Below are 27,834 nucleotides of genomic sequence, written 5' to 3' on the forward strand. Positions count from 1 at the left end.
GTGATGGAATTCCAGCTGAGCTATTTCAAATCCTGAAAGATGATGCTGTGAAAGGGCTACACTCAATATGCCAGCAAATTTGGAAAACTCAGCAGTGGCCCCAGGACTGGAAAAGGTCAGTTTTCATTCCAATCCCAAAGAAAGCTCATTTCACACGCTAGCAAGGTAATGCTCAAAATCCTTCAAGCCAGGCTTCAGCAATATGTGAACTGAGAACTTCCAGATGTTCAAGCTGGATGTAGAAAAGGCAGAGGAATCAGAGATCAAATTGCCAACATCCATTGGATCACAGAGATAGCAAGGGAATTCCAGAAAAACATCTACTTCTGCTTCATGAACTACATATGCTAAAGCCTTTGACAGCGTGGATCACAACAAACTATAGAAACTTCTTAAAGAGATAGGAATAAGAGACCCCCTTACCTGCTTCCTGAGAAACCTGTATGCAGGACAAGAAGCAACCGTTTTAGAACCACAGGCTGGCTCAAAATTGGGAAAAGAGTACATCAGAGCTGTATATTGTCACCCTGCTTATTTAACTTGTATGCAGAGTACATCATGCAAAATGCTGGACTGGATGAAGCACAAGCTGGAATCAAGATTGCCAAGAGAAACAGCAATAACTGCAGATATGCAGATGACACCAACCTTAATGGCAGAAATCGAAGAGGAACTAAAGAGCCTTTTGATGCGGGTGAAAGCAGAAAATGAAAAAGCTGGCTTAAAACTCAACATTCAGAAAACTAAGATCATGGTATCCGGTCCCATCACTTCATGGCAAATAGATGGAAAAACAATGGAAACAGTGGCAGATTTTTATTTTCTTGGGCTCCAAAATCACTACAGGTGGTGACTGCAGCCATGAAATTAAAAGACACTTGCTCCTTGGAAGAAAAGCTATGACCAACCTAGACAGAATATTAAAAAGCAGAGCCATTACTTTACCAATAAAGGTCCATCTAGTCAAAGCTGTGGCTTTTCCAATAGTCATGTATGGATATGAGAGTTGGACCACAAAGAAGGCTGAGTGCCAAAGGATTTATGCTTTCGAATTGTGGTGCTGGAGGAGACTGTTGAGAGTCCCTTGGACAGCATGGAGATCAAGCCAGTCAATCCTAAAGGAAATCAACCCTTAATATTCGTTGGAAGGACTGATGCTGAAGTTCCAATATTTCGGCCATGTGATGCAAAGAGCCGACTCATTGGAAAAGACCCTGATGCTGGGAAAGAGTGAAGACAGGAGGAGAAGGGGACAACAGAGGATGAGATGGTTGGATGGCATCACCGACTCGATGGACATGAAGTTGAGCAAACTCCAGGAGTTGGTGATGGACAGGGAAGCCTGACATCCTGCGGTTCCATGGGGTTGAAAGGAGCTGGACACGACTTAGCGGCTGAACAACAAGAGCAAATAGTGATCAGTATATGAGTTCCCGTGGCTCCATGGGTGATCAGGCTGCTGCTCGGGGGTGGGGACGGAACTCCTAGGTAGGTGCAGAGCCGGGAGGGCAGCAGGGCGGCCCTCTCTCAGAAGTGGGATGAAGCTGCAGCCTGAAAAGCAGGCTAGAGGAAGCGTGTCAGGCACATCCTGGTGTGGCAGTGACAAGGAACACCATCCGGGGCTCAAAACAGCAGAAAAGCAATGTTCTCCCAGCCTGGAGGCAGAGACTGAGATCAAGGGGTAGACGGGGCTGGCTCCCTCCAAAGGCTCTGGAGGGGCATCCTTCCTGCCTCTCCCAGATTCTGGGGGCTCCGGGCCCCCCTGGGCCGTGGCCTCGTCTGTCCAATTTCGGCCACATCCTCGCAGGACCTCCTCCCTCTCTGCTAGCTCCTCTTCTGTTTCCTATAAGGACGCTTGTGATCCCCTGACTTGGTTACCTCTGCAGAGACCCATTATAGACCCAAAGAGTGTCACATTCACAGGTACAAGGGGCGGGGCGGGGGAAACATGACCAGGTGTGACTGTCCCACAGCGCTGAGGAGTGGGGGCCGCAGGAAGCCCACCCCACAGATGCGACCTGAGGTAGAGGAGACCAAGCTGCCCAGAGGAGCATCCAGGCAGAGGCCACGCCGGATGTGTTCACTGCAGATCCCAGGCGGGCGTAGTACTGACGTGTCATCGCTCAGTCCTGTCCAACTCTTTGTGACCCCTGGGCTGCCGCACGCCAGGCTTCCCGGTCCTCCACTGTCTTCCAGGATTTGCTCAAATTCATGCCCACTGAGTCAGTGATGCTAGCGAACCATCTCATCTTCTGTCGCCCTCTTCTCCTCCCGCCTTCAATCTTTCCCAGCATCAGGGTCTTTTCAAATGAGTCAGCTCTTCGCATCAGGTAGCCAGAGTATTGGAGCTTCAGCTTCAGCATCACTCCTTCCAAAGAATATTCAGGACTGATTTCCTTTAGGATTGACTGGTTGGATCTCCTTGCTATCCAAGGGACTCTCAAGAGTCTTCTCCAACACCACAGTTCAAAAGTATCAATTCTTCAATGCTCAGCCTTGTTTATAGTCCAACTCTCACATCAGTACATGACTCCTGGAAAAACCATGTCTTTGACCAGACGGACCTTTGTCGTCGGCAAAGTAATGTCTGTGTGGTGCTGACCTGGGGCTGAGCACACCCCAGGCCCAGGGCACGTTCCCAGTGTCGACGGCAGAGCCTTCCTTGAAGTCCCAGCACAAACACAGTGTCCCAGGCCCTGGGGCACATGCCGTGGGGGGGCCTGAGGACCCTCCCCAAATGAGCTCTGGGCATAGGAGGCAGGGTCTTCCCAAGCAGCGTGGCCTGGGATGCTCCCTCCCTCACTGGGTCTCAGCTTCCCCAGCTGCAGAGGTCCGAGACAGAGGCCCCCGAAGCCCATTCCTGCTTCAAGTCCTGCACTTCCAAGGATGTGTGGGCTTGCCTTGCCTAGACACCCACTCGCTAGAGACGTTGCCCACCGGCTCACGGAACAGAAAGCTCATGCTCTGGGCGTGAGCCTCCAGGCGTCCCCGGGGCCCTGCCGCCCTCCTCCCCCTGAACCCACCGTTTCAACCGTCCATAGTGTCCTGGTCCTGCTGCTGCCTGCGGGCTGTGATCCTTGAAAGCCCCGTCACCACGGGCCCTTGTCCCCCCTGCCTTTCTGAGGCCGGGCTCCCCGTGGCCAGACGCTGTCTCTGTCGCCTTTTGGATCGTCCATGGGCCAGGGCTGGCCGGGGAGCTGGCCTCTGAGCAGCCCAAGGCTGGACAGCGGTGAGAAGGAGGCCTGAGTCCCCGGGCGGAGGTGGGGCGGGAGGCCAGAGCATGCTCCGAGAATCGCCTGGAGGCGGCTTCCCACAGAAGCCTCCCCGAGCGGCTGGGCCAGCGGGCCCCGGGGGATCAGCCAGTTCGGTTTGGCTTCGTGGATCCGGATGGACTGGAAATGCGCAGCTCCGCACAGGGCGTTCCAAGCCAGGCCTGGAAACGCTTCAAAGGCCCGGGAGCAGGGTCGGGCAGCCGGGTCACACGGGAGCGGTCACTCCCGCCGCCCGCCAGCCGACGGCCCCCAGGCCCTGCCCTCAGAGTGGGGGCCTCTGAATGCCAGCCAGGCACAGGCCCCTCTCCACGTCAGATATTAATCAAACGCATCCTGATCGTGATCAATGGAGGCGGCTTGGCAGCACGGGCCTGGCCGGGCTCCAGGCCCACCTCCAGCCACAGGAAAGCTGAGCATGGCAGAAGTGATCTTTGGCAAGGCCACCACATTGTCCTGGGCTGTGGGAAAGCGCTCCCTGCTCAAATGCTTCCTTAAAGCCAGCCACAAGGAAATGTTCGTGATGGCCTTGGCGACGACTGTTCTCTGGGCCGAATGGGACGCAAGTAAATTAAGGCCCTGTCCACAGCTCGGATGCCCAGAGCTCACGAGTCACCAGGTGGAGCCTCGTGGCCCCCAGAGCAGGTGACCAGGCCTTCTTCGGTCTTTTTTACTCGAGCATGTTTCCAAATTGCCACCTCTGGAGGAAGCCCGGCCCCCTCCCACCCCAAGGGCTCTGAAGCCCCTGAGGGCTCCCCGGCTGGCAGGGCTGGGCAGGGGCTGCGGGCGGTGGCGGGGTTGTAGGGGCGGGGGGGTCTTGGGGTCGCCACACAGGAATGTGGAGCCTGACACATGTCTGAACTCGCCAGATGGTCCTTCGTCCAGGGACCCAAGGCGGGGAGCCAAGGAGGAGCCCTGGGGCGGGGCCCGCCCTCCCAGCCCCCTGCACAAAGCCATTTGTCAAAGGTGTTTCCCAAATGTTTCTGGAAGGGGCTGCCCTCCGAGAGGCTGGCTTGGGCCTGAGCCAGGCGGGGCCATCGGGGGCTCTTGGCAAGAGCGCCAGCCTTCTTGAGATCAAAAGCCCCCCTCTTGCTCGTTCCATTTCTCTAGGCCAGGTGAGCACGCCGCAAGGCACCAGGGGCCGGGTGAGGCCAGGGATGTCTGACCCAGATGACCACAAAGGGGTCCCATGAAACCCCCCGTCACGCAAGACCCACGGAGGGGGTCCCTACAAACAAGAGCTCCCCTAGATCTGCTCCACTGGGATCATTAGCTGTTTGACAGAGAGCCCCAGAGTGAGGCGCTGGGACGTCAGAAGAAGGGAGGCTCTGCCAGCTGACAAGGCGTCGACGCCAGAAGGAAAGAGTCGTGTGAATGCGAAGGGGTCCCGGGAACCCGACACAATGTGAGGTCCACCCCATGGAGCCCCGTTTCTGAACGAGGAGGCTGGGTGCAGCCAGATGCCTGCGTCTCGTCGTGCAGTGGGGGCAGCCTGGCAGTGCCAGGGCCCACGTTCGCCTTCCGCTGGTTACTCCGAGGGTGTGGGCACCACACAGCCCAGCGTTCCTGCAGCCCAGCGTCCAAGGAAAGACTCTGCGATGTCAGTGATGCCAGAAACCCTGCCTTTCCCCCTCCCCTCATCTCCCGAGCCACCCGTCCAGGACAGCCCGTCTCCAGAGGTGCTGAGCTTTACCACAGTCGCCCAGGTTTGAGCTGTTGGCACTCACCACTCGTAATGCCGACAAAACCCATGTTGCACCAAGACGTTCAGGAGTCCAGGGGGACAAGTGCCAGGCACCGGCAACGGGGCTCCTCCTGCTGGTCTCTGCTCTGTCGTCCCTGCAGGCTGACCAAGAGGGTACAGCTGTTATCCCATCTCGCAGGTAAGACGGGCTTTGCGCGGCCACCAACAGCAGGACTGGGTCCCTCAGCCATTCCCGAGGACGCCATTCCTGGTCTGACATGATTTCTTCTCTGCCTTCTCTGTTTCCTTCAGAGGGTCAAGCCCGACCTCGATGGAGGAGGGACCAGCAGACCCGTTATACAGACAAAGACACTAGGGCCAAGGGAGCTCAGTAACGCACCGACCTAACGGCGGGGCCGGCGCTGGAACCCACATCAGGCACCGAACTCCAGCCCTGATTCCAGCAGCCCCCCTAGGCTGTGACATCTCGTGACCAACACACGGCCACCAGAAGCTCTGCAAGGTCCATCCGCGTCCCTCCGACTCTCAGAATATGACCGTATCTGAAAACAAGGATAAGATGGCGTCCCTGGGTCGGGTGAGTCCTGAAGCCGACGACTAGCATCCTTACAAGAAAAGAGGACACAGACAGACGGACAGCCACGTGAAGATGAGGCAGAGTTTAGCGGGATGCAGCTATGAGCCAAGGATTGTGGGGGGAGTTCGGGGCAGAAGCTGGAAGAGGCAGGAAGGACCCTCCCCTTGAACATCCAGAGGGAGTGTGGCCTTGATCTAGGACTTCGGGCTCCAGGCTGCGGGGGATAAACCTCTGTCGTTCACAGCCACCCTCTTGTGGCTCTGTTACAGCTTCCCCCACCTCAGGAAGTTAGTGCAGCACCCCAGCGTCCCACGTTCCAGGCAGAGGGGCCAGGCAGGTCAGATCCCACCCTACACATGACCCCTGATGGGGGATGTGGGTAGGGTTTGTTCTGGAAAAAAAGGAGCAGGTGTCAGAACTCTGCACTGAGGAGCATGGATCCCAGGTCCCCCCTGTTGGGTACGGGGTGTGACCACCCAGCCCAGGCAGGATCGGGGTCAGGTGGGGTCAGCAGGGGGAAGGGCCCTTGTCATCGGCCAGGGCTGTATGTCTGGTGCTCAGGTCTGGGGTCTCCTCATCCTCTTAAATGAGAGGCTTGCTGTCCCCTGGGCCGTCTCACCTGGTTGGTGGAGGGACTCAAGTCTGCCTATTCTGAGCCCAGAGGTGCCAGGCTACACAGGCGGTCCAGAGACCCTCGGGGAGGGGGCTGACCGTCTCTGGCTCAACTCTTGTTCCTGCCCCTGGAGCAAGAGAGGGGGCTCTGCAGGATGGAGGCCTGGCACAGCGGTGCCCAGAAGGCACCCAGGATGCAGCCAGGGACCCCTGCTCCTCCCACCAGAGGCCCGAAGGGGCCCTTCACCAGCCTGCGCCAGCCTCCTGCCCTCCTCGGGGTCTAGCCTGGAGCACCCCCATCCCCGGCTGCAGTCCCCTGACGGGCCGGGGCAGAGCTCCAGTCCTGTGTAGCTTCACGGCCCATGGTCCCGAGGTCTCTGCCCTTCAGTCATGTGGCAGAACTATGTGCCTGGTGGAAAGAAAGACCATCCAGGCCCAAGCACCCCCAAACACATTCCTCACATCTCAAAACACTGCCGAAGGCCTCTGATGAGTGAGCCTGCCCCCAGAGCGGGACACCCTGCCCTCTGAAACCTTCCTCGAGGCCCCAGTGTTGGCCAGTCCCCTACCCGCTGCCAGCCCCTCAGGCCTGGAAGGGAACAGGCCCGTTTTCCCCAAGCCCATTGCCCCACGACACCCTCACACGCTTCTGATAGTGACAGTGTCCGCCTCACCCTGAGCCAAAATCAGCCTCACTAGGGTGACCTTTAACCCTGGACAATCCCCGAAGTAAGTGGCCAACACTTTGCTTTCTGGAAGCAGCCGGCCAGGCATGCACAGGAGGTGGGGGTGTTAAGGCTGGGGGTGGGGAGGGGTAGGTCTGGAATGTTCTCAGCCCCTTGTCTTCCTCTGTAAGACAGAAATGAGAACACATAAGCACACGGGGGCAAAAAGGCGCCCCAGCAAGCGCCGGTCAGCACTGCTGCCGGCCCAACCTCCAGAGCTTTATTTCACAGTTTCTCCACAGACATGAGCTAGGACCCTGTAACTGGCCCCCTTGTGCGTGTCCCTGGAGCCAGAACCTTGCCCGGACTTGGGGGGCTGGCCCTGCACAGAGAAGAGGCGGGATGGTCCCCTCGCTTGCTTGTGGCCAGTTGTCCTGGCTGCATCCTGGGTGCCCTCTGGGCACCTCTGAGCCAGGCCCCCGCCCCGCAGAGCCCCCTCCCCCGCTCCAGAGGCAGGAACAAGAGTTGAGCCAGAGATGCTCAGCTCTCCCCGACTGAGGTTTCTGGCTCGCCTGTGGCCCGGCACCTCTGGGCCCAGAGTAGTCAGACTGGAATCCCTCTGCCAACCGGGTGTGACCGGACCCAGGGAACAGCCAGCCTCTCCAGTAAGAAGATGAGCAGACCCCAGGCCCAAGCACCGGGCACGCACCTCTGGTACACAGCCAGGGACCCTTCCCCTCCCTGCGCCCCCCGACCCTGCCTGGGCTGAGTGGCCGCCCCACCCACCCAACAGAGGGGCACCAGGACGAACAGCCAGTGCAAAGAGGGAGCTTCATCCTCTCATCTCACCTCACCGCCCACCCCCCACCCCAGCTCAGGAGCTGGACTGGGCAGCCCCGGGCACGGGGCACAGGGTCAGGCGTCCATCCATCCATTCTCTGTCCGTTCCGTCGACAAAGGCTTACTTACGGAGTACCCGCTCTGCGCCGAGCAGTGTTCCGGGGACTCGGCTGTGGATACGATAACGTCCTTGCCCTCACAAAGTTTACATTCCAGTAAGGAAGACAAGCAACAGACACCCCCAAAGATATGCCAGAGGGCGAGAAATGACACAGAGAGAGTCAGAGTCGGGGAAGGGTGGGGAGCGATGGTGTGTGCAAAGGCCCCAAGACACACTCAAGGCTCCGTGGGGAGGGGTCACACCCAAGGCCAGGGGTCACGGGGGAGGCCCAGGTTCCTGGGGAAATAGGGCCGTGTGAATCGAGCATCCTTAGAAGCTCGAGGTCTTCCCAGCCATGACGGAGGGACCCACGCTGTCCCTGCCCCCAGCACCCAGACTCTCGCTGCAGGCGACGGAGGTGCCCCCACCAGGGAAACGGGGTTTCACGTGCCTCCACAGGGGCTGGCAGGTGGGGCTGGCACCAGGGTCACTCCAGACCTACCCAGAGGAGTCCTTGCAGCCAGAGCGGCCTGGGCCATGCCCAGCCCTCCGAGGATGGTCACACGTCTCCCCGCTTTTAGGCCAGTTTCCCCTGCTGTGCACCCAGCGCTGGCCCCGACACATCCCTGCCACCTTGCTGGTCCTCAGACGAGTTAAAATAATGACATGTGAGCCCTAATGGAGGCAGTGTCCGCCCCAGCAAGTTCCCAGCACAGCCCTTGGGGCCAGGAAGGCTGCGAGAGGAGACCCTTTGTAGGGAAGGGAGGGGGGAGGTCCAGAGCGGGGAACCTGCTTTGGGCTGAGCCGGGCCTGAGGCTGGAGTTGGGCTGGGGTGGGCCGGGGTGGTCCAGGCCTGGCCTCCAGGGACCCCTGTTGCTGGGGCTCTGCTTCCCTCTGCTGGCCAGCTCTGGTACTGCATGTGTACGGGTACAGCCGCCTCTCCAGGTGTATCTTACCTGGCCCTCTACCTGGCCCTGCCCCCAAACACCCAGGGCCTCACCTGTATGCAAATCACCCGTGGAGCCCCCAGCTCCCTGCCAGCAGGGGCATCAGGAGGAATCTGCCTTTCCTGGCACCTGAACTAGCTCAGCCTTCTGGTGGACGGACAAGGTGCCCACTCCTGGCCCACCTCACACGCCAGGCAGCTGAGACCAGAGGAGGGAAGGGGCCTGGGCACAGAGCTGGCTCCTGCAGGGCTGGAGTCAAGCTCCAGCCTGTGTGACCTCCAGTCCAGACTGTCTCCTGGGCTTTACTGTGGATCGGCAGACCTCCCCCTCAATCAGTGGGCCCCCTGGGAGGCGCCCCAGCCCCCCGCGGCTTCAGGGACCACACCAGGATGGCTGGTCACCCACGGGGGGCTGGAATGCTCACCCACGCCGTGCAACAGAGTGCCTGACCCGTGGACCCGTGCCTTGGGCCCAGGGCAGGCTGCTCAGGCTGCTCCCAGTACCTGGAAGCCCCGAAAGTCATCCACCCTGTGCGTCCTCTCCCCGCTGGCGTCTGCATCCAGGCTCCCCCCAGGCCACCACTTAGAGCAGGGGTCCCAACCCCTGGATCTAATACCTGATGATCTGAGGGCTGTGTGTGTGTGTGTGTGTGTTCCTTGTTCAGTTGTGGCCGAGTCTTTGTGACCCCATGGACTGTAGCCCACCAGGCTCCTCTGTCCATGGAATTCCCCAGGCAAGAATAATGGAGTGGGGTGCCATTTGGAGCTAAGGTACTCATAATAGAAATAAAATGGACCAAAATGCAATGTGCTTGAATCATCCCCAAACCATCCCCATGCCCTAAGTCTGCGGAAAATCTGTCTTCCACAAAACTGGTCCCTGGTGCCAAAAAGGTTGGGATGGCTAACTTAGGAGTGTCTCAGACCCAGGCTGCTTGGGCCTAGAGGCGTCCCAGGGGTGGCTTTGGGTCACCTCACTATGGGCAGCGGGGAATAGGGCAGAACATCATCTGGTGCTTTTTGTCCCTTGAGCCCTGGTACCTCTGGACAGGTCTGGGCTGCCTGGAGCTTGTGATCAGAGGTCTCCACGAGCTTCGCGAAAACCAGAACCTGCAGCCACTGTGCTGGGGCTGCGTGAGCGTCCACAGGCAGCTGTGACAAGGCGCCACGGACGGACTGTTGGCTCGAAACAACAGACTGATTCCCTTCCCGTCTGGAGAGCAGAGTCCAGAATCAAGGTGCGGGCAGGGCCGCGCTCCCCCCGAAGGCTCTAGGGGAGGGTCCTTCCCTCCCTCTCCAGCTTCAGGGGGCTCCGGGCATCCCTGGGCTCAGCAGCAGCGCCCCTCAGCCTCCTCTGGGTGTCTCTCATTCTCTCCTGTTGTCAGACACCCCACGCTGTTCAGGGTGCACCTTGAATCCAGGGTGACCTCACCTAAAGATCCTTAGCATACTCCCTCCTGCCAAGACCCCATCTCCACACAAGCTCACCTTCATGGGCCCCAGGGGTCAGGAGTCAGACTCAGATTTTAGGGGGTCATCACTGACTCCCCTACAGTGGTGCCAGGGAAGGGAGCACCCCCAGCGGTTCTCAGAGCCAGCAGCAAGAGAAGCTCCCAGAAACTGATGAGAAACGCAAGTTCCCAGACTGGTCTCCCCGGGACTGATGAATCAGAAACTCAGGCGGGGCCCAGCGAGCCATGCTCCATAAGCCCTCCAGCATCCTAAGATGTGCTCAAGCTGGGGACCACCTGAAAGACCCCAGAAAGTTCCCATTCTGCCGCACAGACCCATACACACAAGAGTCTCGCCGGGGGGTCCAAGGGCTAAGACTCCAAGCTCCCAACGCAGGGGGCCCGCTTTTGATCCCAGGTCAGGGAACCCGGTGCTACACTTCGCAACTAAAAGTCCACAAGCCACAATTAAAGATCCTGGTGCAGAAACAAAGGTGGAAGATCCCACACGACGCAACCAAGACCCGGCTCAGTCAAATAAAATAAATAAATCTTTTTTTAAAAAAGTCTCGCTGGGAGTTGCACTGGATACCACCCAGGACCACACCCTGAGACGTGTTGAAGACTGTGCGTGCAGCACACAGGATCATAATTCACCAACCAGGGATCTGGTTAGCGCTCCTCATATTGGAGTGTGGAGTCTTACCCACCGGGCCACCAGGGAAGTCCCCGTGGTGTTTAGGTTATGGGTTCAGCAGGTCCCCAAGGGTCCTGGCACCACAAGAGCTACAGACTGGAACCCTCTATCAAACCTAGAGCTTTCTGGTTCATTTTCAAGCAGTTTGCACCTCCATTTCCAAAACCGGGGCAGAATTAGCGGGGAAGGGTAGGCGTTCAGCCCTTTCTGTGAACAGCCCAAGGGGCAGCCTCACCAGCCCAAGAATTTCCAGGGTTGCATCTCTGCAGACACAGCCGCAGGGGACGCCTGCACCTGAGAGCTGGGGCATCCCACGGTCTCAGCCCTTTGGACACAGAAAGGATTGACAAAGGAGTCAGATAAACCAGCTCCCCGGTTCTTACGCTCCCTTGTCCAACTGAGACTAGATAGTGCCCAGAGCGGGAACAGTAGGGTTCACACCCCTCCCCCATCTGCCAATACCACTTCCTGTCCCGGGGCTCGGGGTCACTGGAGGGCTGTACCCCACGACCGAAGACCGTGCACTGAGGCCAAGGCAGCCTGGAGGCACCCCAGCCTCCAGTCGGGGGTGGATGGGGCAGGAACACCTGAGGGTTTCCGGGGCCAGGTGTGGGTGATGGGGGAAGGCACGGGGACCCTGGGGTGAAACTGCCTGAAGATCTGTCCAAAGGGACCCCTGGGAGGACAAGCGTCTCTGGGAGCGAGCGTCATATGAGAGGACAAGCAGGGCGCCTATCACAGGAGGCAGGACCCTCTCAGTGATGCCATGGGGCAGGAGAAAGGAGGCCACACCATCCCGTGCCACCCTGCCCTCGCTCACAGGTCCTCCGTGCCACCCTGCCCTCGCTCACAAGGTCCTCCGTGCCCCCCGCCTTGAATGGTGGGACACCCAGGAGGACTTTGGAACCTGACCCTCAGAGCCAGAGTCTTACCTTCCATCCCTTCTAAACGGGGGGCCCGTGACATCTTGGAGAGGCTCAATTGTCCATGGGCCTGGGTGGGCCCCTCAACCCCATCCGTGTCCAGGACTGGACCCTGTCTTTCTCCTAAGTGAGAAAAAGAGCTCGTGAAAGCTCACGAGCGTCGGGGGAGGGGGGGCGGATGAAACCTCCAAAGAGGGGAGCCCCTGGCCTCGGTGACCCAGCCCAGGAGCCTGGGGGTGGAGGGGAGGCTCCAAAGCATCCAAGTACAAGTGACGCCCCAGGTAAGACCAGGTGCCCAGCACTGGGGCAGGGGGGCTCCAGAGGAAAGGTTCACCCTTCCGGGTGGGGCACACCCGAGCCCCTCCCTGCCTCAGCCGCCCCCGAGCTCAGGGTGACAGGGTGCTCACCAAGTGGCCCATCGACAGCTGAGGACACAAGAGAAGTCAGGGATCCACCGAGACCCACAGTCTCTACGCTTGGGCCAAGGGCTGGAAACCCGGAGCCAACAACCCAGGAACCTGTGGCTGCAGCCGTGAGGACAGAGGACTGAGGGGACCTGGACTCCGGGCCAGCCCTGGGCCCACCCTCTGCCTTGCCACTGCTGGGTGGGCATGGGTTGCACCTCAGTTTCCCTACCTGCAAGGGACAGTGAGCCTGCCTCCAAGGAGCTCAGAGATGGAGCCGTGCCTGCAGAGTAAGTCCTGCACCACAGTTGGCACAAGGGCTTTCTCCAGCCACCCGCCCACCTCTTCCCAGCGAAGGAACCAGGGCCCCAGGAAGCCCAGCCCAGCATCAAGGTCACGGCAGGCGGCTGGCAGGGGTGCACACCCAGGCCGAGACTCCGGCTGCCCCGGGCTCCTCTGAATGGCGGCCAAGACAGGAGAAAGTCACAAGCAACCCAGCCTGTGCCCCGGACCTCCCCTTGTCACCTGCGTGCCGCCTCCCGCCTCCTTGGTGACACGCGGAGCCCGCCGCGGCCGTGCCGACCCTCCCAGTCCCGCAGATGGCATCTGACGCTGCAGCATCGGCTCTCTAAATCCCCCCTGTGAAGTGTGGGCTTCCCAGGCTCGGACGGTAAAGACCCCACCTGCCAATGCAGGTAGACACAAGAGACACACATTCCATCCCTGGGTCGGGAAGATCCCCTGGAGGAGGGCCTGGCAACCCATTCCAGTATTCTTGCTGGGAAAACCCCACGGACAGAGGAGCTGGGGGTGCTGCAGTTCACAGGGTTGAACAGAGTCGGACACGACTGAAGCGACTTAGCAGGCACGCTGATGGATGGGGGGATGGAGACGGAGACAAGCCCAGGAGAAGAGGCGACACCTTCACCCCGTGTGACCAGGAGCAAGTGGCTCAGCCTCTCTGGGCCTCGGGCCCCACTCCCGCCAGGGGTGCCACAGCCAAGGCCACCTGAGGATTAAACAAGCCAGCGGTCAAGCGCTCAGAAGAGCGCCTGCAGTGAGCAAGCCCCCAGACGGTGGCTCTCCTTGTTCCTAATGATCGCTGCTACTGATTCTCGGGAGGGTCCCTTGAGGGACATGCAAGGCTGACACCTGCTGTGTGCGCTGCTTCCCAGACCTGATGGGAGGCGACGGCACATTGTCACCCCTTGGGCCCCCACCCCGAGCCCTGAAACTCATGGATGACCAGACCAAGGCTGGGGAGGCTGCTGCAGGTAGGGACTCACTTCCCAGATGGGTCTGGTCTGAGGCTGGGAGTCAGTGGGTACCCGGCAGCTCCCCAACCCAGCCCAGCCCCACCCAGCATGCCACTCCCCCACCCCAAGGCTGGTGAGGGACCCGGCTCAGCGGCAAGAAGCCCACTGCGTCCTCTGGCAGAAACCTTTTCCCTTTTCCCACAGGCTGCCAGGAGGCTCAGAGCTGGCCTGAGCATCAGCTACACACCAAGACCACAGGCCCTGAGGGCAGGGGAGAGAGTGGAAGCACCCCACTGTGGGCAGAGGGAGCCCTGGGGGGCAGCGAAGGGATCCCAGGACTGTGGAGCTGGGGTGTGAGGCTGGAGCCCAGCTCTCTCCGCATTTCGCCCAGGGGCCTTTGGTGGGGGTGCTGCCCACCCACCCCCACCCCACCCCACAAGACTGGGCGGGGCCCTCAGAGTCCAGCCAGCTGCCCATGGCCAGTCGTGCGGTCTGCACACGGGCCTGAGCCAAGAACGGGCAGCCTGGACCCTCCCAACCAGGACACGCGTCCGGTTGAGCTGGAATCTCCCTGAACCCTCTGCCCAGAGAGGACAGATTGGGCAATTCTGACCACCCAGGAAGAGGTTCTCTCTGTAACGGCCCCCTCCCAAAAGGTTGCTTTTTAAAAATTCACGAGACCTCCCTGAGATGCTGGGAAAGATTGAGGGCAGGAGGGGAAGGGAGCGAGAGGATGAGATGGTCGGGTGGCATCACCGACTCAATGGACATGGGTTTGAGCAGACTCCAGGAAATACCGAAGGACCGGGAAGCCTGGCATGCTGCAGTCCACGGGGTGGCCGAGAGTCAGACACGACTTAGCAACTGAACAGCAACCAGTAGTTAAGAATCTGCCTTGCAATGCAGGGGACGTGGGTTCGATCCCTGGTCAGGGAATGAAGGTCCCACATGTCTCAGAGCGGCTAAGACCACACGCTACAACTAGCGAGTCCATGCTTTCCAGCAAAAGATCCCGCGAGACGCAACAAAGATCCTGCGTGCCTCAACTAAGACCAGACGCAGCCAAATAAATAAATAACTTTTAATTTAAAAAGTAGAAATTGATCAACAGCAGCTCTGGGTGCTTGTTGCTAAAAGAAAGAGAACTGGAGATGGGGAGGAACGTTCTCCGTGTGTGGTCTCCGAACCAGCAGCCAGCAACTGTCAGCGTGCAGGTTCCCAGGCCCGCAGACGGCATGTGGGCGGGGCCCAGGACTGGTGCTAACCAGGCCCCCTCCAGGGGATGCTGAGGCCCCAGGAGGTCAGAGCCGGTGGCCGAGACCCCTGCCCGTCGCCCAGCCCTCAGCAGGCACCAGGCTTCAGAAGCGGGTGCCGCTGGGCGTGGCTGCAGGTATCCGAGGCTCCTGTCTCCCCATGTGTCTCCGTGCCCGCTAACCGCGATGGAAAAGCGAAGCTGGAGGGCGGGTCTGGCAAGCCTGGCTCACCTGGCGACAGGTGTTGCGGGGCCCAGGCGCGCATTAGGCAACCGCTGTGGGATCCAAGGCAGCAGCCGGGGCTGCAGGTGTGGGCCGGCTGCCAGGGTGGCTCCGATTCTCTTTCCCAGGAGAATGACTCAGCCACATGCTGGGGGGCAGCGGGGAGGAGCTGGGTGATGTGGCCTCTACCAGCCACTTTGATGTGGGGGGTGTCGCGTGCCCCACGCCCCCTTCTTTGGTTTTTAAGAGCAGCGAAGGTGCCTGCCTTCCCATTTTTTTTGTTTTAAGCGAGGAATCGGTCTAACGTTTTGATAAGAACCACCAATTATCAGAGAGGCAGGAAACCAAACCCTGGCCATTTTGGTGAAAGACAAGATCCAGAGCAGACCACATGAAAGGCCCAAACCCACCTGCCGGGGCTCGGCTCTGAGGTTCCAACGACAGGTCAGGCCTGCACTCAGACCCCATCCAGCTGCCAGGGCTGGGGGGCGGCCTGTGGGCGGGGCCCGGGAGAGGAACTCGGTGGCCGCTGTTGCTCCCATGAGGACCCTGGGCCTGTGGGGCTGGAGGACACTCACTGATGCTGCCCAGGACCCCGGGGGCACACAGATGGCCCAGCTGGCCCCCACGCCCTCGCCGCCTCCCTCTGCCCTCATCCGGGGGGCACGCCTGTCCCTCACTCACAGCCAAGGTGGCTGCTGCTCCCGCCCTCACTCCTGTGGCGCTGGGTGTTCCCCGGCTGGCCACACAATTTCCCCACATAAGTAACTGACCTTCTCCTGATCCCACTTCAGTGCAGGTCAGTCACTCAGTCGTAATCGACTCTTTGCGACCCCCTGGACTGCAGCACACCAGGCCTCCCTGTTCATCACCAACTCCCGGAGCTTGCTCAAACTCCTGTCCATCGAGTCGGTGATGCCATCCAAACATCTCATCCTCTGTCGTCCCTCAATCCCTCCCAGCATCAGGGTCTTTTCCAATGAGTCAACTTTTCGCATGAGGTGGCCAAAGTATTGGAGTTTCAGCTTTAGCATCAGTCCTTCCAATGAAGACCCAGGACTGATCTCCTTTAGGATAGCTGGTTGGATCTCCTTGCAGTCCAACGGACTCTCAAGAGTCTTCTCCAACACCACAGTTCAAAAGCATCAGTTCTTTGGCGCTCAGCTTTCTTTATAGAAGAAAAGAAAGCTGACCACACTGCCCTCCAATGTCTCCCCCTTCTCTGCTCCCCTGGGCAGCCAAGCTCCTGGGGGTAGCCTCCCACACCCTACATCTTTCATGCCCCTCTTCTTTCCATCTTTCTTCATTATATTTTAATATGACATGTGGCACATATATAAAAGAATTCTTGGGGCTTCCCTGGTTGGCCAGGGGTTAAGAATTAGCCTTGCCATGCAGGGGATGTGGTTGGATCCCTGGTCAATGAACTATTAATCAGATCCCACATGCCGCAGAACAACTAAGACCACGAGCTACGATAACAAGATCCTGCATGCAGCAATTAAGACACAACACGGCCAAATAGATTAAAAAATTATTAAAGAATATTTGTAAATGTGTGTCCATTATAAAGGGCTTCTCAGGTGTCTCAATGGTAAGAATCCACCTGCCAATGTAGAAGATGCAAGAGATGTGGATTTGATCTGTGGTCTGGGAAGATCCCCTGGAGAAGGGAATGGCCATCCACTCCAGTGTTCTTGCCTGGAGAATTCCACGGACAGAGGAGCCTGGCGGGCTGCACTTAAGTTCAATTACATGCCCATGTCATCCAGATGGGCCTTCTCACCTTGCCCCTGTCTCCCCGGAGCCAACCTCCCGGGGCCTCATGTTTCACTTTTAAGTCATCCTAATGCCCACGTGTACATGCCCACACTATAGCGTTTAACTGTGGTTTTGAATTTTATAAATAATACGATGCCACGTGGAGTCTTCTCAACACTGTGCTTCTAAGACTTGGTCATGAGGTTGTTTGTGGCTGGAGTTCACTGGGTTCGGTGCTGTGTAAGATTCCATGGCAGGCGCACATTCTGCTGGGGGCATCTATGCTGTGTACAGCCCTCTGCTGGACTCCCTTTGCCCTTCTGGACATTTTACCGCCTGTCTCTTGTGGACAGGCTATTTGAGTGTGTTCCTAGCAAGAGAATGTTGTTGTTGCTGTTTTTGTGTTAAGTCATTCAATCATGTCCAACTCTTTGCGACCCCATGGACTGTAGCCCACCAAGCTCCTCTGTCCATGGGATTCTCCAGGCAAGAATACTAGAGTGGGTGGCCATGGCCTTCTCCAGGCGATCTTCCTGACTCAGGGATCAAACCCAGGTCTCCAGCATTGTAGGCAGATTCTATACTGTCTGAGCCACCAGGGAAGCAGGAGAATAACGTCCATCATATTCCACTAAAACAAATAAAGTGAAATGGTTTTCGAAAGAGGTGGCATCCATTTAAATTTCCTCTGAGTATATGTAAAAGTTCTAATCAATCAATCATTTTGGAGAAGGCAATGGCACCCCACTCCAGTACTCTTGCCTGGAAAACCCCATGGACAGAGGAGCCTGGTGGGCTGCAGTCCATGGGATTGCTAAGAGTCGGACACAACTGAGAAACTTCACTTTCACTTTTCACTTTCATGCACTGGAGAAGGAAATGGCAACCCACTCCGGTGTTCTTGCCTGGATAATCCCAGGGATGGGGGAGCCTGGTGGGCTGCCATCTATGGGGTCGCACAGAGTCGGACACGACTGAAGTGACTTAGTAATCATTCAACTGGCTAGACTTGTTAGATTTTGACCTTGTAGTGACCGTGAAATGATGGTGCTGTGGTCTCGCTCTGCGCCTCACTAATTGTTCGTGACATCACATTCCTGCCACGCTTGGGAGTTTGTTTTCCTGTGAAAAGTCAGTTCAAGTCCTTTTTTTTAAATTAACTTGTTTGTATTTTCCTTGCTAACTTGTAGGGGCTCTTTACATGGTCTAGATACAAGTCCTTGGTCAGTTATATCTGTTACAAATACCTTCTTCTGGTTGTGCCCTGCCTACTTTATGGTATCTTTTAAAGAAAGATGCTCTTGATATGAATGTATTCATTTAATCAATATTTCCTTTTCTGTATTGTCTTCTAAATGTTTAAAAGTTTACCCTTTATACCTAATGCCTTAATCCAGGTGGGATGTACTTTTAAGTGTGAGACCAGGACATAATCTCACTCTTTTTCCACATGGACTGGCATTTCCAGCGTTTTCTGGGTAACCTATCCTGTCCCCGTGATTTTCTGCTGTGCACTGAATTTCTCTGAGTGTGCAAGGCTGTTTGTGGGTTCTGCACTCCATTCCATCTGTCAATCTGTCCATCTGTCCTGCACCAGCATCACGCTGCCCTGGCTACCATATCTGTATATACTGAAGTGCATGCATGCTAAGTAGCTTCCGTCATGTACAGCTCTTTGCGACCCCATGGACTGCAGCCCACCAGGCTCCTCTGTCCATGGGATTCTCCAGGCAAGAATACTGGAGTGGGATGCCATTTCCTCCTCCAGGGGATCTTCTCAACCCAGGGATCAAACCCAGGTCTCCTATGTTTCCTGCATGGGCAGGCGAGTTCTTTACCACTAGCGCCACCTGGGAAGCCCCAGGAGTAACATACAGAAGTGACTTAGGTGTTTTTGCATGTAAGTTTCACGTCATTTTTCAATCAGTTATTCCCTCAATTAGATTCACAGCAAAAGAAAACCAGCACATTCTCTGTTCAAGCCTACAATCGCGGATTTTAAAGAAATGGCACAGTTTTCCTATACAGGCCTTGAACATCTCTTGTTCAATGTAAGGACCTTGAAGATTTGACTCTGATTCAAGTAGTATTTTTTATGGTGTCTTTTAAAATAAACTTAGGACAGTGTGTTGCTAGTGTTTAGGAAAGCAGCGGACTTCAGTGTATTAATCTTATGACAAGCCATCGTGCTGAATTCTTACGACGTTTGATAATTTTAGATTTTCTAGGTACACAATCACCTTATTTGTGAATAAAGTTGCATTTCTTGTAGTTCTATTTATTTACTTCTTTAACCATCTGGAAAGCTCTTTCCTGCAGTTTTCTGATCCGGGTGTCCACAGAGCACTAGGGGGGGTAAGGAGGACATCTCTGTGGGGGCAGGGTGGTGGTGGTGAAGGAGACTGGTTATTTACGGGGAAATTGATCGAGTGAGTGCACAGATTAAGGGAAATGGGAATCATTCCGAGAAAAATGCTTAATAGCTGTGGAAGGGGAGAAATTGTGAGATACTGGTTGAAATCAGAGGCATTGGTGGTTTAGTTGTCAGTACAACAGAGAGATGGATAGATAGAAATAGATTAGAGAGACAGACAGACAGATAGAGAGACAGACAGGCAGACAGACAGGTGAGTGCATCGATTCCCTAGCTCTGTCCCCTGAGGGAGTCTGGGTGCAGCAACACCTCAACAGCAGTGAGCACACCTCAGAACCACACCTTGGTTCCTAAAGCTTTTCTCACTTAAAGGAACAGGGGATCTTTAGAGAAATGGCTCGCACCAAGGCTGGGAGACAGAAGGTATAAGATAGGCCTGAAATACCTTTTCATGTCAGAAAGCAAAGAAATGTTCAAAGGATAGTAGGTACATAGCTAATGGACACAAAAGATAGGGTGAAGGCCTCTCCCCCGGCCAAAATGATGATTTGAGCTTGAAATAAAATCCAGTGACAGACTATAACCCACTGAATAAAAGAAACCACGATCCACACAGATGGAAGCAGGGCGGGAGAAGAAAGCTGAGTGAGAAACAGGATATTCACATGGGGTCAAAGCTCCTCCCCACTCATTCATCACAAACGGAGAACGAGTTACTTTATACTAAGCAGCCTAGCATCCACCACCCCAACCAAGTAGGAAGACTGGCCATCAGCTGTGGAAAACAAAAACTGCACACGACCTGCCAGAAAGCACTCCTGCGATGTTCCTGCAAAGACCGCAGAACCTGCAGCACGTAAGGAAACCTCACAAAAACCCAGTTTGGGAGCCGTGCTATTATTACCAGCTGCTGTTCAAAACTTTTGAGGTTGGGACTTCCCCGGTGGTCCAGTGAATAAGACCCTGCGCTCCCAATGTAGGGGGCCCGGGTTTGATCCCTGGTCGGGGACCCAAGATGCCACATGCCGCAACTAAGACCGGCACAGCCAAATAAATATTTTAAAGCATTGACGCCGTCTGTCCTGGGAGATCGTAGACATGGCCTCAGCACCTCCAGCCGGAAGCTGGGGTCACCGGAAGTTCTTCAGCGAGATGCCCAGGTGTGAACCTGCTCCTGCCAACCCCAGCCCTCCCCTGCAGATCAGGAAACCAGCTCACAGCTGAGGCTCCAGGCAGCTGGTGGTTCCAAGCTGGGTGGGGCGAGAAGTGAGACACCCCACCTCCGGCACATGGGGGCTGCACGTGCCAGCTGGACAAGACTCCGGCCCCAGATCAGCCTTCACTTCAGCCCTAGCTCTTTTAGACGAAGGTTCTGAGGCTGACATCACTTGACGTAGGGAAACGATATTGCACAGGCGCCCCAGCCAGTGCTCACCAGGCACCAGCACAGTGGGACCGGCGCCAGCTTTAATCACTCCCTCCCTGGGCAGAGCCAGCCTCTCTGAAGGGCTGTCCCCGAGCCCAGCGTGGGTTGTCTGGAGTTATCTGCTGAGTGACAGCCTAAATACAGGGGGCTTCTTTGCACACAGGCCATGGAATGGGGAGGTGGTGGACCCTCAGGGCTGGGACCAGCCTCAGGACAGGGCAGCGGGCACACTGCCCACTAGAACCAGGCCTGGGTGGACAGGCTTACAACCCGGTGAGGCTGGGCTCCCAGCCTTGTGCCATGAGAGGGCCAAAGAGGAAGCAGGTCTCCAGGGGTCTGGGGAAAACAATGAGCTATCCCCTGGGGATCACGTGTGTGTGCATGTTAAGTGAGTTTAGTCATGTCTGACTCTAGCTTGACTCTAGCCTGCCAGACCTCTGTCCGTAGGATTCTCCAGGCAAGAATACTGGAGTGGGGTGCCATTCCCTCCTCCAGGGGATCTTCGCAGCCCAGGAATCCAACCTGGCATTGGCAGGTGGATTCTTTACCGCTGTGCTACCTGGTTAAGCCAGGGATCACAGCTTCAAGCTGACAGGCAACTGAACCTGAATCCACCACTAGATGGCGCTCAGACCTTGAGGTGGGGTGGAAACACACCAGCAAACAGGGCAGCCAACCAAGCTGGGTATGACTTCTAAACCAGTTCGGCAAAGGTCTCCCCAACCCAAAACCAGCCTTCCAGGAAGGCAGACTGCACGAGGAGCAAGCCTGGGAGAGACCTCACTACCTCCAAAGGTCCCGCAAACCTGAGGAGCGTCACGTGAATACCCAAAATTTCAGATAAACTCTGGGGCCAGGAACCACAATGCAGTTGAATACACAAGACACTACCAGGAGTTAGAACACCTCAAGCACTGGGGTTTGCAGACATTCTAGAAGTTCCTTTTTTTTAGCTGAACTTTCCTCTCATCCCATTTCCCAAACAAGCTGGGGAAGACTGGGATCACTTCCTGCAGTGGAGTCAGCATCCATGCCCTGGTTTCCCTTCTGGGGCTTATGGCAGACATCACTAATAAATCCTAGCACTCCTTCCCACGAAGATTCCAATCCTTCTCAACAGACCTTCTGGGGGCTACCACCCACCAACCACTCAAGGTGGCCCTTGAAATAAAAATCCCATTTATCAATCTGGATCTACGATGGACCAAGTGGCAACGTGGCCTGCCACACACTGCTCACTTTCCCCTCCTCCCCACCCCAGTCCCCTGTCACACACAAAGTAGGGCCATCCCTGACTTATATGTGTCTTACGCAAATTAGAGAGAGGGTCCCTCTTATGGGGCAGACAGCCAATGCCAGGACACACCTTTGTAGCTGGGTACTCTTGTGCAGTGCACAACCTGCACAGCCATACCTGGAGTAGCAAAGGCCCTGCCAATAGTTTTCTTAAGCTTGGACTGCAGAGGCATCCACTTCAGAGTATCTCAAACACACTGCCCACCTTTCTGCTCTGAGACTTGTTTTAGAAATCTTTGATTTTGATAACTGACCATTTGGGCCACTTTTTTTCTTCCGTCACTTTAAGTTCCTGCTCTTATGTTTTAAATCCACCAACCAAGAGTGAGTCCTCTGAAACCCTCAATTGCAATAAAAGCAGAACCCCAGGCCCACGGTCTCTCTCTCTACCTGTGACCTCGCTGTATGGGCCCAGGTGCAGTAGGTAATTTCCAGGTCTTGTAGGTAATAAATCTTTATTTTTTTCGAAGTTTCCTGACAGCTGTTGCTGCAAGGCTTCTTGCAAACACAGTAAGAACCACGAGGGCTGATCTGGCCACAGCACTGGTTTCCGACTGGCTGAGCCCTGGGAGCCCCGCTCCATAGAAGCAGTCCCGTTCCAGTAGCCAACCACCTCGCGCTTCCTGAGGCCTACTGATGAAGATGACTGGCGTTCTCACCCAGGAAGAAACACACTCGATCACACTCACATGAGCCATAAAATAATAAAACAACAGTCCAGCTTCTAGTTTAAAACCAGGATCCCAAGCTTAATGCCCCGGAAAGCTGCTAGTCGGCCAGTGTGGGCCTTGTGTGGGCCCCTGGTCCCTGAAGGCCACCAGCAGCAAAGGCACCACGGAAACAGCAGGACACAAGGCAAAGACCGCTGCGTCTCCTCTCACACATCAGTGGTCTCTGTGGAGTCACCCACTGTATTTAGAAAAGGTAGTCCCTCGGAAGCAGCTTATAAAGGAAAGTGGTGTAAACAGCGCCGGAGGGGCTGCAGAGTGGTCCTGCTCAGCTGCGAATCAGGGCCTGCGCCTGTCCAGCCTCGGTCCGCACAGCGGGTCTGCCCAAGGGGAAGGCCCCTCCTCTGGGTCGCGGCCGCCTCCTCCCCGGCCTGAGAGCCTCCAGAGGCCGCCTGGCCGCCGGCCGCCGCAGCCGGGAAGGCGTCCGGACGTCACCTGCACAGCTGCAGGTGCGGGTGGCGGCTCAGCTTCTCCACCAGCTCCTCCTCCGTGGGCTCCTCCAGGACGTCCCTGCGGAACGGGGGAGACAATGGACCGGGCGCCCTGGGCGCCTGTAGGGGCGTAGGTGCGCAGGGATGATGGAGAGGCCTCGTCAGGGCTTCTCGGGACCAGGAGCTGCGCGGAAGCACCCACAGGGGGCTTGGGCCCACCTCTAGGATGTTTACGGGGAGTCCCTCAAAGGCCGGGAGAAGCCCACTCTGTGCGGTTGCGACACACACAGACGTTCAGGGAGGGTGGTGCGGCCGTCGCCTCTGAGCCACCAGAGGAACAAGCTCCAGGTTACCATGGGAAAGAGGGGCCGAGGTTTCACTTCACCCACCAAGAGGGTCACCTGGGGACTAACAGCACCTGAAGAGGCTTCCCTACGCAGGCTCATGGTGAGAGGAACTCAGCCCCACGGCAGAAGCAGAAGCAGCCCGGGAGGTCCCAAGAGGAGCGCCTGCCCACTGCCTCCCTCCCTCTCGGCCCGGCCTCCCGCCCACGCCCCACCCTCCCCCTTGGCCCCGCCTCTAGGCCCCGCCCCCACTCGCCCCGCCTCCCGCCCCACCCTCCCTCTTGGCCCCGCCCCCCGACCTGCCCTCCTTGTCAACCCCGCTTCTCGTCCCACGCCCCCTCCTCTCGCCCCACCTCCTGGTCCTGCCCCGCCCCCTCTCAGCCCAGCCTCTTGCCCCACGCCCCGCCCTCCCTCTCGCCCCGCCTCCTGCCCCAGGCCCCACCCTCCCTCTCGTCCCGCCCGCTCCCACGCACCTGAACGGGAGCTCCTGGGTCATCTCAGAGGTGTCCTCCAGCTCCTGCGTGAAGGACTGCAAGTGGCTGCGGCGGTCCCACTTGTGAAGGAAGTTCTGGCAGGAGGGAGGGAGGAACAGGTGGCGGGTAGGCCCAGGCCCTGCGTGAACCCCTCCCATGGCGGCCTGGCTGAGAAGCTCCCCCTGGACACAGGGACCCGAGGCCCGACAAGACCCCCGGCCCCTACAGGAGCAGTTCCCTGAGGGCCCTCCTCCAGCCCCACCCCACAGGTCAAAGGTCAGGAGCCTTCAGGACGAGCTGCCCCGAGCGAGGGCAGACCCGCACCCCAGAGCTGTGCGAACCCAGCACAGGCTCTTCGACCAAGTTCCAAGTGGACCCCACCTCATCAAGTTAGAAACTCCAACTGAGAAGAGTCTGGGCCAGGCGTGTCCACTACCTCCAAAATCAGAGCCAGAAACAGGTTGACCCAGATGACCGACGACACCAGCCACCACAGCACAAAATACACCTCTGACCACCTGTGGAGAATGAGGGGGAGGCCGGGGGGCGCCTGTAAGTCCAGCGCAACCCTCTTCTGGACCCACCGCTCCCTGCTCCACGTCGCTGTTCCCACCCAAACCCCCAGGCTGGCCCAGCCTGGCCTTTAGGGGCAGTCGGCCGGGAGGAGCGGGGCTGGGGCTCAGACCTGGCCCAGCGCCGGGGCCGTCTGAGATCTCCAAGCTCCAGGCGGAGCCCCTTCACCCCAGGTCACAGGCCCCCCCAGAAGCCACCTGCTGCCCCGTACACCCTGCAACCCCGGGAGGTTAGACCAAGACGCGCACCCCGCGCAGAGCCGCGGTCGGGGCGGCCAGGCCGGGTCACTCACGGGCCCGCGTAGCGCCGGAAGGCGTCCAGGAACACCTGCCAGTTGTTGACAATCATCACGTCCCACAGAGTGACCAGGGCGGCCTGCAGGGGGCACACAGGGCTTCCAGGAGGCCGCAGGGAACAGAGGCAGCGGGTAGGTTACCGAGGGGCAGGGGGCGTGGGACTCACCGCAAAGTCGTCGAAGTTGTTAGGCCAGTACTCCAGCTGCTCGAAGCTCCCGCAGGGCGCGGAACCATTGACAGAGGCTAGGCTGCGGGGAGGGATGGGAGGGCACAACCCGGTCAGTGTGGGGGCCGCAGTGGGACACACGCCCGCGTTCCCAGCCCCACCTGAGCCCCTGTTCCGCATGGACCCAGCAGGCCCTTGAGAAAGGGGGACAAAGAGGACGTGCCCCCTAACCAAGGAGGTGCCAAGGGCAGCGAGACCGGTGCTGTGGACACATGGGCAGAGGCAGGCCAGGGGAGGGTCGCAGTTTAGGCCGAGCCCTGGACACCCCTTATGCAGCAAGCAGCCTGGGCTGCAGTTCCAGAAAGGGACCTGGGGTCAGGGGTCACCCTCAGTGTAGATTCTAGAGAGGGCTGCTAGAGGGAGGGTGGGGGGAGAAGAGCAGGGAGACCATGGAAGAAAGGGGACCCAGGAGGTCCCTCCTGGGGAGCTGAACCCACACCACCTCCGAGGCCTCACCCCGGCTCCAGCGTCCCCGGAGACATTCCCCCTACACCCCCAGGACCCAGCTCACCTGCTGTTTCTAGGAGCCACGATGACGCCCTGGAACAGGCTGATGCCGATGATGGCGAAGACGTAGTAGATCACCTGCGGAGGCAGGCGGGCCGTCGGCATCGCACGCCTGCGGGGGCCCCCACACAGCCAGGCAGGGCCTGCTAGGGGCTGCATGCCAGCAGGAGCTTCTCCCCGGGGACACGGGGACTCTGACCCCAGGCACCCCTCCTGGCCACCAACCTGTCCCAGAGGGAAGCCCTGGAGATACATGGGGGCCTGGGGGGAGAACTGGGGCTGTGAGCCCTCCTCCAGGGCAGGTGCAGCAGGAGGCAGGCCCCATGGAGAACTGGGCAGCAAGGGCTGCAGAAGGTATCCTGGGAAGAGGGCTTGGAGCAGCCACGTCCCTCTGGGAGAAGCCCACTGCCCTCCCCACGTACATCAGCAGGCGTCTGAGACGCACCCCTGGGTAGCTGTGTGCCAGTCAGAGAAGGGGCTGCTGGCCGCCCCTGACCCGTCGCTAATGTGTCTGGGGGGCGGAAGATGAGGAGCACCCCCACGCTAACCCAGCCCCTCTCTGGGCCTGTTTCCTCCACAAGGCAGACTGGGGCCTGTGGGCAGTGCCTGAAGCGGGTCCCCTGAGCATTCCTGACAGCCCTGGGCACCACGGAGCCCCCTGGCGTCCACAACAGCAGGGTTTCATCACCCTCTCTCCTTCCTGCCAGGCCTCGTGCCTAGAGCATCACCGGGCCCCTTGTTCAAGGCCCAGCTCCGGCAGGACCACAGTGGAGGAGGCGGGGTTGGGGGGGCCTGGCCCAGGGCTAGGGGACATCAAGATTCTCTCAGCAAAAGCAGCTTTGAGTTTCCCAAATCCTCAAGCAAGGATGGCTGACCACTCTGGGGCCTCTGTGAGCCCTGGGGGGCCCCTGGTGCCTCTAAGGTTTTTCATCTCCTCACTGTGGCCCAGGGCCCAGGACACACGAGGGATTCGGAAGTGACCAAGAGGCTCTCTGGGAAGGCGGTGTGGTCAGGCCGTCCCTTCAGCCAGACCACCCCAGCTCCACTCTCTCCAGCATCCCGCCCTGCCCTGGGATCCCCGGGCCTCGGTCACCTGCTCCACCCGAATGCAGGGATCCTCCTTCTGAAGGCTGCCACTTCCTGCGGAGCTCCGGCTGCCCACCCAGTGGCCCGGCCTTGCTCCCCCGAGAGGCCAGCACGGGTGGCCAGACTCACCACCAGGATCCCACCGAAGGCCCGCATGTTCTTGATCAGGTCCAGGATGGTGCTGGCCACCAGGGACATCAGCTGAGACAGCAAGAGAGTGGGTGACCCACCTCACCTGTACACACACCTGCACGCACACCCACACATCACCTGCACACATGCACACCCACACCTCACCTGTACACACACCCACACACCTCACCTGTACATACACCTACACACAGCCACACCTCACCTGTACACACACCCACACCTCACCTGTACACACACCTACACAGACACATACCTATACAGACATCACCTGTACACACACGTGCACACACACAAACACATGTACACACACCCACACATCACCTGTACACACACCTGTACATACACCTGTACACACACCCACACACCTCACCTGTACACACACCCACACACATCACCTGTACACACACACACACACCTCACCTGTACACACACCTACAGACACACATCACCTGTACACACACCTGCACACACAGCCACACATCACCTGTACACACACCCACACACCTCACCTGTACACACACCTACACACCTGCACACACACCTGTACACACACCTGCACACACACCCACACATCACCTGTACATGCACCTGTACACACACCTAACCTGTACACACATGCACTCACCTCAACTTTACACACACCTGCACACACACCTCACTTGTACACGCACCTGTATACACACACACCTCACCTGTACACATGCACACCCGCCTCACCTGTACATACACCCATGCCAACCCCCACACTCTCACGACTATACACACCCGCCCACCCCAACACAGAAACCCCTACACGTGCAGACACCTCCAAGACCAGGTGAAGCCACGATGTGCAGGGCCTTGGCCCACACTGCCCACCGGCCCACGAAAGCTGGTCTGGAGGCTCCTGAGAAAGGCTGACCTGGAGATGGCCCGTCAGCCCTGGGTGACGGGGTTTGCGGTGTGGGGCCTCAGAGACCCAGCCGGGGACCCTGGTGCACGTGAATCTAAGCCCCACAGACCGGCTTTCCAGGCAGCCAGTTTCCCCACTTGGTGAGTCAGGAGAAACAGCACCGACGCTAGCAGGCAGGAACTCTGCTGTACGTGTGCACACACGTGATTATACGCACATGTGTACACGTGTGTGTGTAGATGGCTGTGTGTGTGAGCACACACACGTGTATACATACACTTGTGCTTATATTGCGCCCGACTGCATGATTATATGTGTGTGGTTACACACGTGTAATTGTGCAGTTAC

General features: G+C 57.9%; 1 protein-coding gene across 3 annotated transcripts in view; it reads right to left on the reverse strand.

Annotated features, from left to right (window-relative positions):
* Window positions 1–22,215: 22,215 nt before the first annotated feature.
* The window catches only part of TPCN2 (two pore segment channel 2), a 31,657-nt gene continuing 26,038 nt past the window's right edge, over window positions 22,216–27,834 (reverse strand). The window contains exons 19-25 of one of the 3 annotated variants that reach the window (XM_027531717.1): window positions 26,571–26,642; window positions 25,360–25,433; window positions 24,789–24,870; window positions 24,619–24,701; window positions 24,190–24,271; window positions 23,754–23,848; window positions 22,216–23,015 (exon numbers count right to left, since the gene is read on the reverse strand). In XM_027531717.1, the coding sequence (XP_027387518.1) occupies window positions 22,937–23,015; window positions 23,754–23,848; window positions 24,190–24,271; window positions 24,619–24,701; window positions 24,789–24,870; window positions 25,360–25,433; window positions 26,571–26,642 (567 nt within the window). In that variant the 3' untranslated portion in view covers window positions 22,216–22,936. Of the gene's footprint in view, window positions 23,016–23,753; window positions 23,849–24,134; window positions 24,272–24,574; window positions 24,702–24,788; window positions 24,871–25,359; window positions 25,434–26,570; window positions 26,643–27,834 lie in introns of those variants that run through there. The other 2 variants (XM_027531718.1, XM_027531719.1) reach the window with 2 other exon arrangements.

The sequence above is a fragment of the Bos indicus x Bos taurus genome, chromosome 29 (genome assembly GCF_003369695.1).
Source record: "Bos indicus x Bos taurus breed Angus x Brahman F1 hybrid chromosome 29, Bos_hybrid_MaternalHap_v2.0, whole genome shotgun sequence".
Lineage (NCBI taxonomy): Eukaryota > Metazoa > Chordata > Mammalia > Artiodactyla > Bovidae > Bos > Bos indicus x Bos taurus.